This window comes from Ornithorhynchus anatinus, chromosome X3 (assembly GCF_004115215.2).
Source record: "Ornithorhynchus anatinus isolate Pmale09 chromosome X3, mOrnAna1.pri.v4, whole genome shotgun sequence".
NCBI classification, from domain to species: Eukaryota; Metazoa; Chordata; class Mammalia; order Monotremata; family Ornithorhynchidae; genus Ornithorhynchus; species Ornithorhynchus anatinus.
Genome location: NC_041751.1, coordinates 8,828,735 through 8,848,389, shown reverse-complemented (window position 1 = coordinate 8,848,389; position 19,655 = coordinate 8,828,735). Strand labels below are relative to the sequence as shown.

At 40.3% G+C, this 19,655-nt stretch overlaps 1 protein-coding gene across 1 annotated transcript in view; it reads left to right on the top strand.

Annotated features, from left to right (window-relative positions):
- Positions 1 to 19,655, top strand: part of SEMA5A (semaphorin 5A) — a 366,908-nt gene that overhangs the window by 147,057 nt on the left and 200,196 nt on the right. Inside the window, 2 exon segments of the mRNA XM_001519071.3 lie at positions 3,459 to 3,558; positions 13,464 to 13,509. Of these exon segments, the coding sequence (XP_001519121.2) occupies positions 3,459 to 3,558; positions 13,464 to 13,509 (146 nt within the window).

Below are 19,655 nucleotides of genomic sequence, written 5' to 3'. Positions count from 1 at the left end.
GTTGTGTTTTTGAAATTATTTGCACATTGAAAAAGTCTGTTGCCTTTAATTTGCATGAAGGAAGCGTGTCATTAGCCACCAAGCTGACAAGAACATGGGTTGTCTGTACTGATTCATGATTTTGGAGCTACATACTAACTTCAAGCTTTCCATGGGAACCTTGACTTGAATAATAATAATAGTAATTATGGTATGTGTTAAGTATTTACTATGTGCCAAGAATTGTTCTAAGTGCTGGAGAAGATACAAGGTAAACAGGAGGGACACAGTCTTTTTACGACATGGGCTGCAGGGTCTAAATAGCCGGGAACAAATATTGAATGCCCATTTTATAAATGAGGAAACTGTGGCATGGAGAAGTCCTGCATAAGGTCCTGTACTAGGCAAGCGGCAGAGTCAGGATTAGAACCCAGATCCTCTGACTCCCCGTGCTGTTTTCAGTAGGCCTTGCTGCTTAATTACTTTTCTCTTCACCTCTATCCTTGTCCACTTCTTTCTGCGATCCTCAGAGAATCAATGAATCATATTCATTGTTGCTTACTGTGTGCAGAACGCTTTTCTATCTACTTGGGAGAGTACAATATAATACAGGTGGAGAACATGTTTCCTGTCCGTGAGGAATTTACAAATCAAACGCCATAACTACAAAACCTCAGTAGCCATCCTGAATAATCCACCAATTGTTATTGGGAGTTAAAAAGAAGGAGCCATGAAAGCAGGTGGATTATCTGTTTTTTTTCCCCTAGTGAATGCTGATTTTGCACTTTGCCAGCATGACTTCTAGGTGTTCTATATGTATTTTGATAGCCACAAGAAAAGGAGCCATAAACATAAGCACAAACATTAGAGCAATGCTAGGTTAAATAAAAAAGTAGTGGAGGGAGAATGTTTTCAAAGACTTTCATACCCTAAACAGTCATTCAGAACTCACAGGTCCATCCGAGAGTTGACGTTATTGAGGGATCTTCCAGTCTCGATCTCTCAGGTAGCCTCGAGTTCTGGGATCTCTCAAAATTGGCAAACTCTCTGAAACCTATGATTTCTTTAATTTTGGGGGGAAACAGGCCTTAAAAACTGTATTTTTGTAGTAGAATGATTAGGGGTTCTCCATTAGTAATGCTAGGGAAGTCTATTTTTAGTTAATCTATACTGAACCTGTCTATATACAGAGTGGTTATTACGTGGCTTCATTCAGATGAACTAAAGGTAGAATCAGTTGTGAATGGCTTGTTATTGCCGGTCTATAAATCAAAGACCTGGGGTAGGTTTTTTTAAAAAATTTATAGTATTTGTTAAGTACATACTGTATATCAAGCACTGTTCTAAGCACTGGGGTAGATAAAAGGTGATTAGGTTGGACAGTTACAGTCTTAAGTAGCGAGTAGGAATTACTCCCCATTTTACAGATGAGATAAATGGAGCCCAGAGAGGTTAAGTGACTTGCCCAAGGTCACAGCAGAAAAATGGCAGAGTCGGAATTAAAACCCAGGTCTTGTGACTCCAAAGCCCATGCGCTTTCCACTAAGTCACACTGGTTCTAGTTCCAACTCTGCCACTGGTCTCAATTGTGACCTTGACAAAGTCACTTAACCTCATGTGTATGGTGGGGGCAAGGTATCTGCTCTTCCTCCCTCTTAGATTTTGAGGATTCTGTACAGTCAGATCACCTTGTATCTATTCTAGCACTTCACACATAGTAAGCATCTAATAAATGTTATAATTATTATTAAATCCTTTTGCGATGTTGCTTAGAGAACATGATAAGCAGATACCTGGTTAAAGTATAAGTCATGACAACCAAATACTCTCTTCATTCATTCATTCATTCATTCAATAGTATTTATTGAGCGCTTACTATGTGCAGAGCACTGTACTAAGCGCTTGGGATGAACAAGTCGGCAACAGATAGAGACAGTCCCTGCCGTTTGACGGGCTTACAGTCTAATCGGGGGAGACGGACAGACAAGAACAATGGCACTAAACAGCGTCAATGGGAAGAACATCTCGTAAAAACAATGGCAGCTAAATAGAATCAAGGCGATGTACAATTCATTAACAAAATAAATAGGGTAACGAAAATATATACAGTTGAGCGGACGGGTACAGTGCTGTGGGGATGGGAAGGGAGAGGTGGAGGAGCAGAGGGAAAAGGGGAAAATGAGGCTATAGTTGCGGAGAGGTAAAGGGGGGATGGCAGAGGGAGTAGAGGGGGAAGAGGAGCTCAGTCTGGGAAGGCCTCTTGGAGGAGGTGATTTTTAAGTAAGGTTTTGAAGAGGGAAAGAGAATCAGTTTGGCGGAGGTGAGGAGGGAGGGCGTTCCAGGACCGCGGGAGGACGTGACCCAGGGGTCGACGGCGGGATAGGCGAGACCGAGGGACGGCGAGGAGGTGGGCGGCAGAGGAGCGGAGCGTGCGGGGTGGGCGGTAGAAAGAGAGAAGGGAGGAGAGGTAGGAAGGGGCAAGGTGATGGAGAGCCTCGAAGCCTAGAGTGAGGAGTTTTTGTTTGGAGCGGAGGTCGATAGGCAACCACTGGAGTTGTTTAAGAAGGGGAGTGACATGCCCAGATCGTTTCTGCAGGAAGATGAGCCGGGCAGCGGAGTGAAGAATAGACCGGAGCGGAGCGAGAGAGGAGGAAGGGAGGTCAGAGAGAAGGCTGACACAGTAGTCTAGCCGGGATATAACGAGAGCCCGTAATAGTAAGGTAGCCGTTTGGGTGGAGAGGAAAGGGCGGATCTTGGCGATATTGTAGAGGTGAAACCGGCAGGTCTTGGTAACGGATAGGATGTGTGGGGTGAACGAGAGGGACGAGTCAAGGATGACACCGAGATTGCGGGCCTGCAGGACGGGAAGGATGGTCGTGCCATCCACGGTGATGGAGAAGTCTGGGAGCGGACCGGGCTTGGGAGGGAAGATGAGGAGCTCAGTCTTGCTCATGTTGAGTTTTAGGTGGCGGGCCGACATCCAGGTGGAGACGTCCCGGAGGCAGGAGGAGATGCGAGCCTGAAGGGAGGGGGAGAGGAAGGAAAGAAAGCATTATCTATGTGCAGTATACACACTACTCCAGAGGCTTTATTGTGATTTTTAAGTCTTCAATTACACCTGGATGGGATGTCTAGGAAATGTTTTTTGTCCTATTTTTTCCCTTCAGTGAACCTCAAATGAATCACACGAGTACTGTGTTGTTGTGTTCTTCACAACCCAGGGCCTAGGGAAAAATGCACATCTGATTGTAAATCAAAATCTTGGGTTGATACCTCATTCCACTATTTAATGGGTGACTCCTCTCTCTTTTATAGGTACTGAATGTGGGTTGTCTGATGTCTTGGTGAAAACTCTAGTAATCCCCTTAAATGATTGCAGTAGGGCACCTTCAAACTGCATAAGATGTAATATTTGCCACCTGAGATACAGTATTTGTGCTGCTTGAAATAGGAATATTTCTTTCTTTTTATTCTTTTAGAAATATCCCCCTGGTTGCATGAGTTCAGAATGAAGAATGCTGTGGATTTTTCTCAGCTGACATTTGATCCGGGACAGAAAGAACTTGTTGTAGGAGCCAGGTAAGGAATTTGACTTTGCCGTTTCTGGGAATCAAGTGTTCTTTCTTTATAGTCACCCATGTACCTCTCTCGCATATGTGAAGGGTATAGGGAGGTTCCTGGTGTGCCACTGAGGATTGAATTAGATTTGGAAATCAGGAGTCATTGATTCTAGCCCCTGTTCTGCTTCTCTTGTATAGTGTCACACCTCTGTCAATCAACCAATCATCTTTATTGATTTAGCATGTGCAAAGCACTGTACTAAGCTCTTGAGAGATTACAGTAGAGTGGGCAGACATGTTGCCTGCCCACAAGGAACTTATGGTCTAGATGGGGAAAGCCAAGTAAACCTCCCAATTGTAAATGAGAGCTAGAGCATGGACTGGGACTCAGAGCTCCCAGATTCTAATCCCAGCTCTGCTGCTTGGCTGCTTTGAGAATCTGGGCAGATCATTTTTCTCTGAGTCACAGTTCCTCATTTGTAAAATGTTCCAGTTACCTCTTAGATTGGAACCTCGAGTGGAAAAGGGACTGTGTTTAATCCAGGTAGGTTGTATTTGCCCAGGCGCTTATGCCAGTGCTTAGTACCTAGTGAATTTTTAATAGATGACTTAAATTTAGGAAATTTAGCTGCTCTTTTTAGAAAGCAAGCATTTGGGGTCAGAGTAGAGGGGTGGGGACTAGATGATAATAATAATTGTGGCATTTGAGTTCCACTTGCTTTGTTTTGCTATCTCCCCCCACTTCTAGACTGTGAGCCTGTAAGGTAGGGGTTGTCTCTATTTGTTGCTGAATTGTATTTCCCAAACACTTAGTACAGTGTTCTGCAGACAGTAAGTGCTCAATAAATACAATTGAATGAATGAATGAAAAGTGCCTACTATGTGCCAAGCACTGTATTAAGCACTGGAGCAGATACAAGATAATCAGGGTAGACAGAGTCTGGTGCCCATACTCTTAAGAATTTGAGACTTTGCATTTTCTATTTTCCATTTCGAAAGAAGAGGAACTGTAGAATCAATAGGAAATCACTTCATTGTAAGTTTTGACTAAAGTAAAATGGTTCTTAGCATTGGTAAACAGATAAACCCCACTTTACTTTTATTACTCCAAGGTCCTAGTATCCTTGAAATATAGTGATTGAATAGTCTGCAGAACACTCAAGTTGGATATGCTTTTAGAAAAATACCCTAAGCATATCTTCTAGCATGAAAATAACTGCTTATCCAGAATTGTGTAGAGAGATGTGGAGCAACTGCTGGACAAGTGTGAGACATTCACAGTATTCCCAAAATGCAATGTTTCTTTTGGTTTTTAAAATTCATCTCATATTTTTTCTTGATCTATTTGCTTATGAATCCATTTTTTTCTTGATGTAGGCTCATTTTTTTCCTGTAACTTTATTGTCTTTTGTGGAGTGGTTTTTACTCGGTGAAATATTCAGCTTCATGTTACGCAAGCCTTAAGGGGGGAAAAGTTCTAAATTGAAGGACAGATGGAAATTGATGTCTACAGGCACCTGAGAAAAATGAAGGATTCATTTCTTTAGTATTGTTTCTGCAACATATTTTGTGAGCCTGAGTTTGTAATTAACATAATTTACAATGAAAAAAGCCAAATCAGATCTAGACTTGTCTGCTTGTATAGCTGATGTCAAATTTGCATGTGAAATGGATGCCAATTTTTAATGAGACCTCATAGAATGTAAAGGTGAATTTTTATCAGGTAGCAGCCGAAGAGATATTGTCTCAAAAGCAATTTCCTCGTATATTTCTGAAATGACTCAAAGAATCAAAAACCTTCCCTAAACTGTACCTGAGATTTTTCTTTCTTTTTCAAGTGATTCCTTTTCCTTTCTCCCTTTTCTTTTCAAGGAAGCTCTCATTAAATTATATCTTTCCGTTTCACAGATAATGCTACCGATAGTGAAATGTAATTAAGTCACCCAATGAATTGAGTGTGAATTCAGAGGTTGATATGGGGCTGAGATTCCCAATCATACAATGATCAAGCAATGGTATTTATAGAGCACTTTTTGCACTGAACACTGTACTGAGCGCTTGTACAATACAACAGAGTGCATAGACATATTCCCTGCCCACAAGGAGCTTACAATCTAGAGGAGGAGACAGACATTAATATAAATAATGAATATTAAATAAGTGCTGTGGGCCTGAGAGTGGGGTGAATATCACATTCTCAAAGGGTCCAAGTGTATTTATGGACAACGCAGAAAGGAGATGGAATCTAGGGAAAGAGGGCTTAATTAGGGAAGGCCTTTTAAGGAGAGGTAACCTTCAAAAGGCTTTGAAAGTAGGGTGGTAGGGTCTGACAAGCAGGTCTTTTCTCTTTGGGCAATTGCACTCACCTAAATATGGAACATCCCCCTTTTCCCTGGTCAAAGTAGCTACAGCTCAATTCTGAATGTTCATTTATTGTGAATAATGCAAATATAAGAGCCTCTTATCCTGAGGTGTGAAATTTACAAATATAATTTTATGATTTGGGCCACTTAAACATGGCTCATTTTGATCTTTTTGCTGTGAAACAACTGTTGGTCAACCTCTGATAAATTGGGACAGGGAAAAAACCTTGGGTCCAGACACAGAGGGGCACCTTGAGCTTCATTCCTAGAGCTAATCTCCAGTGTCTACTTTGATATGAAGATATCTGGGATAAAGATAAATGATCAGAAAGGGCAATTTTCCCAATCCTCACTGAAATGGTATAAAAACCTCACAAAGTGTCATTCATAAGAGCATATTAATATTGGTATTTGTGCTTTTTTTGATTAAAAACTGTTTGATTAATGTCCATTGAACCTACAGAAAGCCGCCTGAACTGGAGAAAAAGTTAATTTTAAAACAATGAGTCATGATTTATAATCCTCCTGGTAACATTTAGAGATCTGCAAATACCGGAGGTTTAATGAAATTTATATTATCTTTAAAGAAATAAATAGTATTGATTAATAATGATTACATACTATATATTTCATATTGCTAAACATTATGGAGAGGAGAAGCTGTATTAATATTCTACTGAACCCTCTCTGGCAGCATATGATATACATACATTATGTTCTTATGCAACTTAATTGTCTCCCAAATGCTACTACAGTGTTCTTAACATAGCAAGGACGCAATAAATGCCATAGATTGTTTATTTGGCCATATTTGATAAAATGGCAATACAGTAGATGTCTTTTACTGTGTTAAATCTTATTAATTAAACTTTGAATAAGTGGTATTTAAATACAGAATATCACTTTTTTGCATTCCTCAGAGACGGGATTTAAGCTTTAAGATTTGAAATGTCAAGTAGTGATCTGTAAGATTACACTTCCTGTGAGTCTCAGCTCAGAACAGGCAAATCTGCTAGAAGAGAAAAATAGGTGACATTGAATTCTAAGTTATTCCCAAACCAAGATCTTAATAACTGCCGATTTAAGGCATGCTTTTTGTAAAATAGGAATGGTTTCAAAGGACATAAAAAGTGTTATGGATAAGAGGTCAGGGTTGGAGAAAGTATGAATCAGTTGAACTCTTCATCTTGCTCAGGCTCATTAAAAAGATTTAGAAAAAAATAGAAAGTTTTTTTGACAACCACAGCAGTGATAATTATGGTATTTGTTAAGGGCTTGCGATGTGCCAGGCATTGGGGTAGGTATAATATTATCAGGTTAGATATAATGCCTGTCCTACTTGGGGCTTACAGTGGAAGGAAGAGGGAAAACAGGTTTAACCTACTAAATAACAATCATTTCTCATATAACAGTTTTTGTTACCTGATTTTGATGTAACCAGGTGGAAGAATATGGGGACTTTGTTCTCACAGCACAGTTCTTCTCTGCTATTACATGATGCACACATTGGTGGAAGTAGATGTCATGAAGGAAGCAGCATGGCCTACTGGAAAGAATACGGGCCTGGAAGTCAAAGGGCCTTAGTTTTAATCCCGGCTCCAACATGCGTCTGCTGTGTGACCTTGGGCAAATCAATTACCTTCTCTGTGCCTGTTATCTCATCTGTAGGGATTAAGATTCTGAGACCTTTGTGGGGCAGGGACTGTGTCCAACCCAATTATTTTGTATTTATCTCAATGCTCAATACAGTACCTGACACATAAAAAGCACTTAAGTACCGTAAAAAGGGAAGAAATGGTTTGTTCATGTATGTGTGGCATTGTTCTTGGGTACGATGCTGCTTCGCTTCCCAGCTTCCACTTTGTTTTATTTTGACCTGACTATTATAGTTAAATAGCCCTGAAGTGTAAGGGTGTAATGCATTCTGCCAAGGTTGGACATAACCATAATACAGGAATTTATGTCCAAAAAATATTCTAAGATAATGGTATCTTCGAAATATCTTACCTCTAAACTGTAAAATGAAGGGTTACTGTATCACATATTTTCCATAACATGGATTGCTTTAATGACAAAACCCCTGTGATAGAGAACTCTCTGTAACAATATAATAATAATAATGGTATTTGTTAAGTGCTTACTATGTGCCAGGCATTGTAATAAGCCCTGGGGGTAGATACAACTTTATCAGGTTGGACACAGTCCCTGTCCTGTATAGAGCTCACAGTCTTAATCCCCATTTTACTGACGAGGTAACAGAGGCGCAGAGAAGTGAAGTGACTTGCCCGAGATCACACAGCAGACAAGTGGAGGAGCCGATATTAGGACCCATGATCTTCTGACTTTCAGGCCTGCACTCTATGCACAACACCATGCCGCTTTGCTATATTGGATCTAACTTGAGTGATAAGGTTTAAAAGAGGAAGAATGGGGGGAATGACCATCTCGAAGTACTTCTGGGATGTCTGAACAACGTTCATTGGAATCCTAAATCAGTTTTTGTGGGAAAGCAAATGTGAGTTTCAGAACCAGCGGTAACTAAAATAAAGCCCAACACCTCCAATTTTAGGAAATCACCCCCATTTATATTCAAATTATTTTCATTTGGGTTGGTGTGTAAAGGTACCTTCCTTGAAAGAGTTACCTTGCTTTGGTTGTGGTATATTGTGTTAAAAGAGAAGTAGCGTAGCCTATTGGAAAGATTATGGGCCCGGAAGTCAGAGGATATAGAGTCTAAGCCTAACTCTGCCACTTATTGCTATGTGATCTGGGCCAGTCACTTAACATTCCTGTGCCTCAGTTTCCTCATCTATAAAATGGAGATTAAATCCTACTCCATCCTATCTAGATTTTGAGCCCCATGTGGGACAGGAACTTTGTCCAACCTGATAATGTTGTATCTGTGCCAGCATTTAGAACAGTGCTTGGCATATAGTAAGTACTTAACAAATGCCGTTATTATTATTATTATTATTGTAATTATTGACAGATGTCCTAGTAGCCTGGAAGAGTTAATGCACTTCCCAAGCAATAGTAGTGGGAAGTAATTCCAGCCATGACTCTTCATACTGCATTGCACAGTGTCATATGTTCCAATTACGTAGTGAAGTAGCTCAACTGAGGGCAAGAGATGGAGGAGAGTATCGTCAGAGAGCAGAAGCAAGGCAAAGATTTCGTTATGGCAACATAATTTTCCATTTTGGTGATGTCTCTCAATCATTCCTGATCCGCATGATAAAGGAATCTGTTAATTGACTTTCTTGCTTAAAACTGTGTATGTGGAATGTTTAATTTGTTTCACTATCTTTGTCAGAATTTTTAAAAGCAAATTAAGACTTCAGTAACCACTGTTTAAAAAGCTATTTAGTACTCGAAAAGATCATTTTACTGGTTTCCTGGATCCATTTTCTCTTAGTGGAAATATCTAAATGCACTTTTTTAATGAAATGTTAAGTATGTTGTCAAGAATAAAATACCTAGAGACCCCTTTGATCTCTCTGGATCAATGGATAGTAACACCTTCTTGGATTTCTTTTTTCAGTTTAACATTTACTCAAGGTGCTTTATCAACATCTTGAATCCTTTTAGATGGTTCCAGGAGAACATTTTACTGCAAAGCAATTTTTTTTACAACTTCTCAAGTAATGGAATTCAGAATCAGTTTTATGCCGTACCTATATGAAATGAATAGTTTGGTTCATATGTTGACTAACTCTCCCAATCCAAAGTAAATCAAAAGCTTCACTAATGATCTAAATAGCATATTGTCATCTTTAGTCATTTGCTGCTGCTGTGTGATGAGTTTATATAATAATAATGATGGTATTTATTAAGCGCTTACTATGTGCAGAGCACTGTTGTAAGCGCTGGGATAGATACAGGGTAATCAGGTTGTCCCACGTGAGGCTCACAGTCTTCATCCCCATTTTACAGATGAAGTAACTGAGGCACAGAGAAGTTAAATGACTTGCCCACAGTCACAAAGCTGACAAGTGGCAGATTCGGGAGTCGAGCCCATGACCTCTGACTCCTAAGCCCAGGCTCTTTTACTGAGCCACGCTGCTTCCCCAAGATATATCCTCAAGACACAAGAAGTATACAGGATATAAAGAAAGCAGAATCCCTGTGTATACAGAAGAGAGCTGGAGTCAGGGGGCAGCAGGCTGGGTTTTCCCCAGGGTCTCCCCTAGATTTTTGGGGCACTTATGTACACATCCTGGGGACCCTATTACCTTAGCCTTAACTTGTATAACTATCTTTTCTTGTTCTAGTGAAGCAGCGTGGTCTAATGGAAAGAGCCCAGATCTGGAACCTGGGTTCTTATCTGGCTCTGCCCCTTGTCTGATATGTAACCTTGGGCAAATCTCTGAGGCTCAATTTCCTCTTCTGTAAAATAATTATCCAATACCTGTTTTCCCTCCCCCTTAGACAGTACGCCCCCTGTGAGACTTTGTCCAACCTGATTAACTTGTATTTATCGCAGTGCTTCGAGAATTGCTTGACACCTAGACAGCACTTAACAAATATTATTATTATTATAATTATTGGGAATATTTCTCAGGGTTCTAATAAGAGGGTTCTTAGAGAAGCAGCATGGCCCAGTGGAGAGATCATGGGTCTCAGAGTCAGGGGACCTGAGTTCTAATCCTAGCTCTGGACTACTCTGCTACTAGTCTGCTGTGTGATCTAGTGCAAGTTGTTTGCCTTCTCTGTGCCTCATTTCCATCATCTACAAAGTGGGGATTAAGACTGTGAGCCTTATGTTGGACAGGGACTGTGTCCAACACAATTATCTTGTATCTACCCCAGCGCTTACTACAGTGCCTTGCAAATAGTAAGTGCCTAATACCATTGGAAAAAAAATGGTTGGGTCAAATCATTTCGTATGTAGTTTAAGTAATTGTTAATGGTTTCATGAATTCTTCAGACTTTAATTTCTACTTCTAATAGAGATCATTCATAAACTTGAACCTGTAGAGTCATAATTTCACTTTGACTCGGTCAAAAACTAGGCGGTTAAGCTCTGCGTTTTTTAATTCCTCCTGCCATCCAGATCCCAAGTCTGCCACTAATTCACGGTGTGAGTGAAATTCTTAAACGCTTTGCGTTTTGCTTTTCTGTGTGAACAGTGGGTATAGTAAAACTTGTCACCTTTTACTTGGAGTGTGGGTGAACCTAACAAGTAACCTTATCACCCCTTGGGAGCCTGTGAGGAACCATGCCTGTTCTGGTTGTGAACAAGTTGCTTGTTCGAACACTTCTAGTGTTTAAGTGCTTTTCAGCTGAACAAAGAATAGAATCCTCTGAGAGTTGACTGAACCTGGATGAGGTCTTCAGTTTTCAAATGGCTTTGATCCAGCGTCATTTTTCCGGTGTGTTGAAAAAGGTCTTGAGTCTGTCTCCTAAACCTCATTTTTGTGGATTTCCTGCTCTGCTTCTCACAACTGAGAAATAAAGTAGTTGCCTTTTCAGTGCCCTTCTGGAGGTGGTCTTCTTTCAGAACGACCACAGATCTTATTTTAGTTTGTGGCCCAATTTTTACTATCCTGTTAGAGAACCCTCTTTCCTGTCGTAACATATAACTTTCACAAATCATAAACTTAAACTGAGAGGGATCAAGCTTTTTTCTCCTGAGGTTTCAAGTCCTGCCTGGTTTCAGCGAAGGTAGAATTTCTAATGGAATTTCATTTAATATTTCAGCTGAAACTGGAGCCTAGTTAGATATCAAACCAGTAAAGAAATCGTCTTCATATTGCATTTGTAAGGATTTACAAATGGCACTGTAACATTTAATTAAAAAACATCAATCAATCCTGGTACTTTAGGTGATTCAGTTGAATTTTGATGTGGGCCCCAATTGATTTGTGACAGGATGTGTGGCAATATTATACAAACATAAGGTGATTGTTTAGATAAAAATCCATCTCTGTTGTCTGTGTGAGTTAACACCAGCATTTGTGTGTAATATTTCACCATCAATAGTGTCATCTCTGACTCTGTAGAGCAGTTATTGCCGAGTGCCCTGAGAGATTTCAATGACAGCAAATATTCAAGCAGTCAGTCTTGCCAGAATGTGACATCTTTACCTGAATTTAACACGATTTAGCAAAAATGGATGGAAAAATACAGTAATACACTGCTTCAATCCAGCCATGAGTTATTTCTAACTCGATGTGACTCTGCTCAGGGATGGCTTCAGTCCTCATTGTGATATTTATTAGAGTTGACTATGTGCTAAGAACTGGGATAGAGACAATAAACTCAGGTCAGAGACAGTCCGTGTCCCAAGCGGGGCTCACAGGCTTCGGGGGTTTGAGACAGGTATTGAATTCCCTTTTTCATAGTTGAGTAAACTGAGGCACAGACAAATTAGGTGATTTGTCCAAAGACACACAGTACACGAAATGAATGACAGAGATGGGATTAGATACCAGGTCCTCTCTCTTCTCTAGGCTACACTGCTTGTTAGCAGCAGCACATTGTGTTTCTGCACCTGAAATGCTCAATCAGTTTGTTAGTATCACATACCACACAAATTGTAAGTGTTCAAAGTTCCATACAATACTGTGTGCCTATAGGAAACCCCTGAACTTTAAGTAGGTACAAATAAATTCCATGTACAATGCTAATGAAATGAAAAAGGCTTTCTTATATGGAAACACATTGTAGACTGCTTGAACTAGCCTTAGAGGCAGAAGTCTGATGAGCCTTCTCCCTGTGGGTGGTAGTTTCAGTTTTTTTTAGCTGTCACCTCCCCAAAACTTTATTCACCATTGGCAAACATGATTTGCATAGTACATTTTTTTTCAACATGGGTATTTTGAAGAGTGCAACTATGATGTTGACAGGTATGACTAAAATTATCACTGAATATTTTTGCTTGGCATTCGTCAGAATGTTTTTTACTTTGTTTCTGGTTAACATGGTGATTGTTGTTGTGAGGAAACACCAGTGTAAAATGCTCATATAGAATCAGCTGGTATCTAGGCAAATCTTGCTTGAAGACCAGTAAACTTTCTGGATTATTTGCCTCTGAAGCTTTTTTGCACAACCTCACAGAGGCCTTGGCTGTTTCTTCCACCTCTTCATAAATGTTTACGTTGAAATCCCTGCTTCCTGTCTCTCAAAAGTAAAAATAAACTATCTGGGTTCTTTCACTTTTGTCAAAAATATCGTGGGTTTTTCCTGGACCTGACAGAGTCCTTGGTGTCTGTGACCATTCTTTCTGATTCATTCATAAATTACTCTGATAAACTGATTATCTTTTGGGTGAAATATAAGGTGGGTTCCTTCCTGATTACTGAAGATCACACAAGTTTTAGCTATTCAGCTGTGACCAAATTCCAAGGTGGGAAATTAAACTTCTGTCTCTTAGCATATTTGCAGTTGAATTCTCTCCCAAGGTTAAGTACTGTAGGGTGTGAATACTCTTACTCAAGCAAATATTGGACTAAAAATTGCAATTTATTTATATTTTCTTAGTGGTTTTATTCTGGGCTTTAATGTTTTCATGAACAAAAATTATAATCTCTCCCTCTCTCGCTCATTTTCTCTCTTTCAGAAATTACCTCTTCAGGTTACAGCTTGAGGATCTTTCTCTTATCCAGGTAAGAGCAGCATCTTTTTGTCCTTCTTTTCATTGTCCATGACATTTAACTCAGTCATTCAGTTTGGTGGCAACAGTTTTGCTTAAGGTGTTCATCAAAGCAAAGAGTGTGACCAGGCATCTGTTTCTATTCTCTTTGTTCCCCCCATTATGTAAATCACAGCATTCTGTTCAATTCCAGATTAGCCTTTGGCCTATGCTGTGCAGTTCTGTCACTGCCTCCCTTGTATTTTAGCAATTTACTTTACGTGTCATCACTGAATGCTGAAGGTGAATCTCTTCACACCACAGGGATTTCAGAGTTGTATTTAGCATTCAGTAAATGATCTTTCCTTTGAATCAAGCAACCAGCTATGGTTTGGTTATGAATCAAGAATCTTAGCCAATAGTCTGTTTTAAAAACATCGTTTTTATATTGTTAATTGTGATTAAAAGAATATATCCAATCAAAGGTGCAAACAGCAATGGAAAAAAAAAGGCTGAGATGAATAGGTGAAAATAATATGTGATTCCACCCCCTCCATCTGTATCTCTGATCCCATCCTGTTGTACTGTATCAAAGCACTTGCCCTCTCCGTCTCTGACTGAACTTTGCACTCTCCCAGTGGTTTCTTCCCCATTGCTTTCAAAGATGCTCATGCATCCCCTATCCTAAATAAACCCTCCTTTGACCCCACAGCCCCCTCCAGTTATTTGCCCCTCCCTCCTACCATTCCTCTCCAAATTCTTTGAGAGAGTTGTCTACACCTGCTGTGTCCACATTCTCTCTCCAATTCTCTCCTTGAACCCCTGCAGTCTGATTTCTTCCCCCTTCATTCCACAAAACCTGCTGCTCTCTCAAAGTCACCAGTAATCTCCTTCTTGCCAAATCCAGTGGCTTCTATTCCATCGCAGTCCTCCTCGACCTCTCATCTGCCTTTAAAACTTTCAACCATCCCCTTCTTTTGGAAACATCATCCAACCTTGGCTTCACTGACACTGTCTTCTCCTGGTTTAGCGTGGCTCAGTGAAAAGGACACGGGCTTGGGAGTCAGAGGTTATGGGTTTGAATCCCCGATCTGCCACTTGTCAGCTGTGTGACAGTGGGCAAGTCACATAATTTATCTGTGCCTCTGTTCCCTCATCTGTCAAACGGGAATTGACTGGGAGCCTCACGTGGGACAACCTGATGACCCTGTATCTACCCCAGCGCTTAGAACAGTGCTCTGCACATAGTAAGCACTTAACAAATACCAACATTATTATTATTATTATCTCTCTGGCTTTTCACTCAATTGTATTTATTGAGCACTTATTGTGTCCTTCTCAGTGTCTTTCAAAGGCTCCTCCTCTGCCTCCTTGGAGAACTGATTCGCTGCCATGGCTTATTATCATCTCTATGCGAGTGATTCCCAAATTTACATCTAACCCAGATCTCTCTCCTTCTCTGCAGTCTTTCAGGCAGCTCAAACTCAAAGTGTATAAAACAGAACTCGTAATCTTCCCACCCAAACCCTGGCCTCCCCATAACTTTCCCATCATTATAGCCAGTACTACCATACACTCTGTCTCACAAGCCCATTAACTTGGCAATATCCTCGACTCATCTCTCTAATTCAATCCATGTATTCAATCTGTAACCAAATATTGTCATTTCAACCTTCACACCATTTCTAAAATGCACTCTTTCCTGTCCATCCAAACTGCTATCATGTTAATTCGAGCATTTTTCCTATCCCAACTTAATAGCTGCATCAGCCTCCTTGCTGACCTTCTTGTCTCCTATCTCGCCAGCTAATGCTACACTCTACTGCCCAGATCATTTTTCTGCAAAAATGTCCAATCCACGTTTCCCTTATCCTCAAAAATCTTCAGTGGTTGCCCATCCACCTCCACATTAAACCAAAACTCTGTACCATTGGCTTTCAGGCACTCAGTCTCCTTGCCCCTTTCTATTTACCTCTCTGATTTCCTACTACAGCCCAGCGCACATACTTCTGTAATGCATTTCTACTCACTGTATCTCAGTCTCGTTTATCTCGCTGCTGAACTCATGCCCATATCGTCCCTCTGGCCTGGAACACCCTTCCTCTTCACGTCTGACAGACGATTACTCTCCCCACTTTCAAAGCCTTATTAAAAGCACATCTTCTCCAAGAAACCATCCCTGACTACGCCCTCATTTCGTCTTCTCTCACTCCCTTCTGCACACACACACACACACGGCACTATTATAAAAGGATCCTCTTTCCTCTGAAATTGTACATATTGCTACCTTTTTCAAATTGGCTTGTGCAGGAGTTAATTTAAGAAAATAGGAGAACAGAATGAATGCTTTCGTATTTCTCTCTGTGTTGTAACATGTCCTTTTGAGTAGAAAATTGCTTATCCATTCTGTGAAGTGTTAATTCAGTACCCCAGTAGTTCAGTACAGTGAGGTGAGTACAAGCTGAAGTTGTGAAAATATGTTAATGCTCTTTTAAGCATGACGGTTTTTCCATAGGAACCTTAATTCTCATTTGTGGTTTACTGATGGGCATTAAATCTGGACTCAAACTACTGCTTTGGTTTGATTCAGAACTTTATAATCTGCTGTGTCATTTAGTGAATTACTATGTATGCTGTCTCAGACAAGAAAAATGATGCATTCCACAGATGGTAGGAAGCTATCTACAAAATGTCAGAGACCCACGGATAAGAGCAATTGATGTTCAGTTCCACTACATTTTATTTAAGCCGCTGTTAAAATAACAGGAGAAATGGAGAATTGGTAAAAATGACTAGTACTTTGATGTCATCGTAAAAGACTATATTTGGCTCTTTTGGGTTCTGTGGAACTTGATGCTGGCCTTTTGTCTGCATTTCACTATTTACAGCAATCTATTTAACAAAGGATCCTTAATCCCAATGCAAAGTCCTAATTGGAACTATATCAATTTCTCTAACCCTAATTCTCAATACCTCCCTCCCTTTTTCCATCTCCCCAGCCACTGATGGAGAAGATTCTTTTAAAGCCATTTATAAAGACAGGGAAATTGAGGTTTGATGAGTTTATCCAACAAACTCATTGATTAGTCCTGCGAGAGCTGAGACTGGTGCCAAATGTCTTGACTCTTGGGGTCCTGATCACAACTTTCAAAAATGTTCCTGTCATTGCTTCCTTTTAGCTGTTTTTAAAAATCTGAGTAGCTTCTGTCTTGATACCTTTTTAAGGTTACTAATGTTGTAGTTACATTTGAAGGTGGGTTTTGGAAACCTTTCACTAGGAGGCAGAGTTAAATCACACCATTAGTTTATCTAGTGGATTATTTAGTTTTCACTTATCCACCACTAATCTTTCTGAAATTTAGAGTAGCAGTTGACAATTTCAATTTTGGAGGTCAGTTCCCTCTTGGTTCTTGACACAGTGACTCCCAAACGTAATTCAGTTGACTGCCCCCTCTTGCTTTGATCACTGTGGTTACTTTACCAAAAAAAAAATTCCTGTAAAGAAATGAATGCAGCTGAATAATAAACAACATTTGCACATCTGGAGGTATGAAGTGAGGGGCCACTGGTCAGAATCCTGTTGCGTGACATCCTTGTACAAAAGGGCTAGAGCTAATCCAAAGTGATGATCTCTTGCAAAAGTATTTTGGAAAATTGCTCAAGATCTCTTTTTATGTTGTTTTTAGTGGGGGAGAGAGAAATCCCAGCTTGTTTCTCACAATAGTTGTACAAAAACTGAAATGCATGTTCCAATTTGCCACCTGCTTCTCCACAATTTCCAGATTGAAGACTGCAGTATCTCTCTCTCTTGTTGGAATTGGCTGAGAATGTTTTTCAGGTCAAGCAAGTTTGGAATTCATTGTCTGGGGAAGAGGCTATTTCTTGGAAGAAATGAGAATCAGCAATGCATTCAGAGTGGTCTAATAATAATAATAATAACTGTGGCATTGGTTAAGCACTTACTATGTGCCAAGCATTGTACTAAGCACTGGGCTGGATCCATGTAAATTAGATTGAACACAGTCCCTGTCTTATGTGGGATTCACAGTCTCAATCCCCAATTGGGAGTCAGGGGTCATGGGTTCAAATCCCGCCTCTGCCGCTTGTCAGCTGTGTGACTTTGGGCAAGCCACTTCACTTCTCTGGCCCTCAATTCCATGGGGATTAAGACTGTGAGCCCCATGTGGAACAACCTGATCACCTTGTATCCCCCCAGCGCTTAGAACAGTGCTTTGCACATAGTAAGCGCTTAACAAATACCACCGTTATTGTTATTATTATCCCTCCATCACTGCCACCCCTGGTTGTGAGGTTGTGGAGGATGAAGGTTTGGAAATCTGGTGTTGTCAGGGCACAGGACCCTGCAGTGATCGGTTGTTCTCCTTTACCCCGTTGCTACTGAATGTGACACCTTCTTAGATGGTCAGTGGCAAATTTTGAAAGAAAGCACCATGGAGTAGAGGGGAGGAAGTGATGCACAAATTAGGAGTCCCCCAAGGGATTGAGATTGTGAATCCCACATAAAACAGGGACTGTGTTCAATCCAATTGCCAGCTGTGTATTCTTTCCCAGTGCTTAGTACACAGTAAGTGGTTAGTAAGTATTAATTCTAGCTAACCAAATAGATGTGGGAAATTAATATTGGCAGAGGGTAGGGGGTGGAGAATACCATTCCCTGCATCATCCTTTCTGCCAAGTTTGCTGTTGCCAAATTGGACACTGCACTAAAAATATTGCCATGGGGATGGGCAAATTAAACCTGGTTAGAGGTACGGTCCCTTTTCAAGTTAGAATTCTGCAACCTTACATAAATTCCTTAATATCTTGTTGCCTCAGTTTCTACATAATTTGATAGCAAGAGACCATTTCTAGCGTATGATCTTAGGTAGCTTAATTACTCAGCTGGTTATATAACTTTTGATGTGCCTGGAGGGGAAGGTGCTTTCAAAGTTCGAATTAATATTCTTCTTTATTGCGGAAAACACATTTAGGAACCCTTAGTGTCTCTTTCCAAGTCTGCTGGAATCCTTTCATTTAAATTATTTGCTTTTATTAGAATAAAATGGTATTTTACAAATAGAGTCATTTTATAATAGCAATAATCCTCTCCATTTTGTAGTATCACTGTGATATAACTACACCCTGTTGGGTCCTCCTGAATATCTTAAAGAATGATGTATTAATCAATTACTTAAACTCCATACTGTACCTTTGAAGGTGAGTTATTCAAATGGATAAATTTGATAAATTGTACCTCATATTCCCAAAAAGGATTTCAGTTTATCCTCCAGAAGGGCTTTGTTTATTCAGGGTCCAACTCTCTATGTATTATTTCCTCCTTTATTTCCCTAACTTACTTGTGAATTATTAAGTTGTCCTTTGGTTTCCCAGATTCCAGGAGGCTCTTTCAGGATTAAAGGGTTGATGACTTCTGCATGCTAAGGCCAATGTTCATTATTATTATTATTATTATCATATCATTTAGACCCGGCTCCACCACTTGTCTGCTGTGTGACCTTGGGCGAGTCACTTCACTTCTCTGTGAGCGTGACAGAATGTGACCCCGTTGTGGGCGGGGTTTCTCCCTCTTTGTTGCTGAATTGTACTTTCCAAACATTTAGTACAGTGCTCTGCACATAATAAGCGCTTCATAAATATGATTGATTGAATGAATTGAATGAATGAACAAACATGGGATAGGGACTGTGTCCAACCCAATTTGCTTGTATCCACCCCAGCGCTTTGTACAGTGCCTGGCACATAGAAAGCATTTAAATATTATAATTCCAGAGCTTAATAGAGTGCCTGGCACATAGTAAGTGCTTAACAAATACCATAATTATTATTATTATGGTATTTAAGTGGTTACTATATGCAAAGCACTGTTCTAAATGTAGGGGTAGATACAAGTTAATCCTGTAGGACACAGCCCCTATCCCATATGGGGCTCACGGTTTATCAGTGCTTAGCGCTTAGTACAGTGCCAAGTGCTTAGTACAGTGCTCTGCACACAGTAAGCCCTCAATAACTACGACTGAATAATAAGCAAGAGGGAGATCAGAACTTGTTGATCCTGTTCCTCTGGGATCTCGCCACTCTCTGTTTCCAGCAAGATCCTATAGACAGCATTCCCAGACAGACTACTGATAAATACTGTTATCTGGGTGCTCCCCAAGTGCC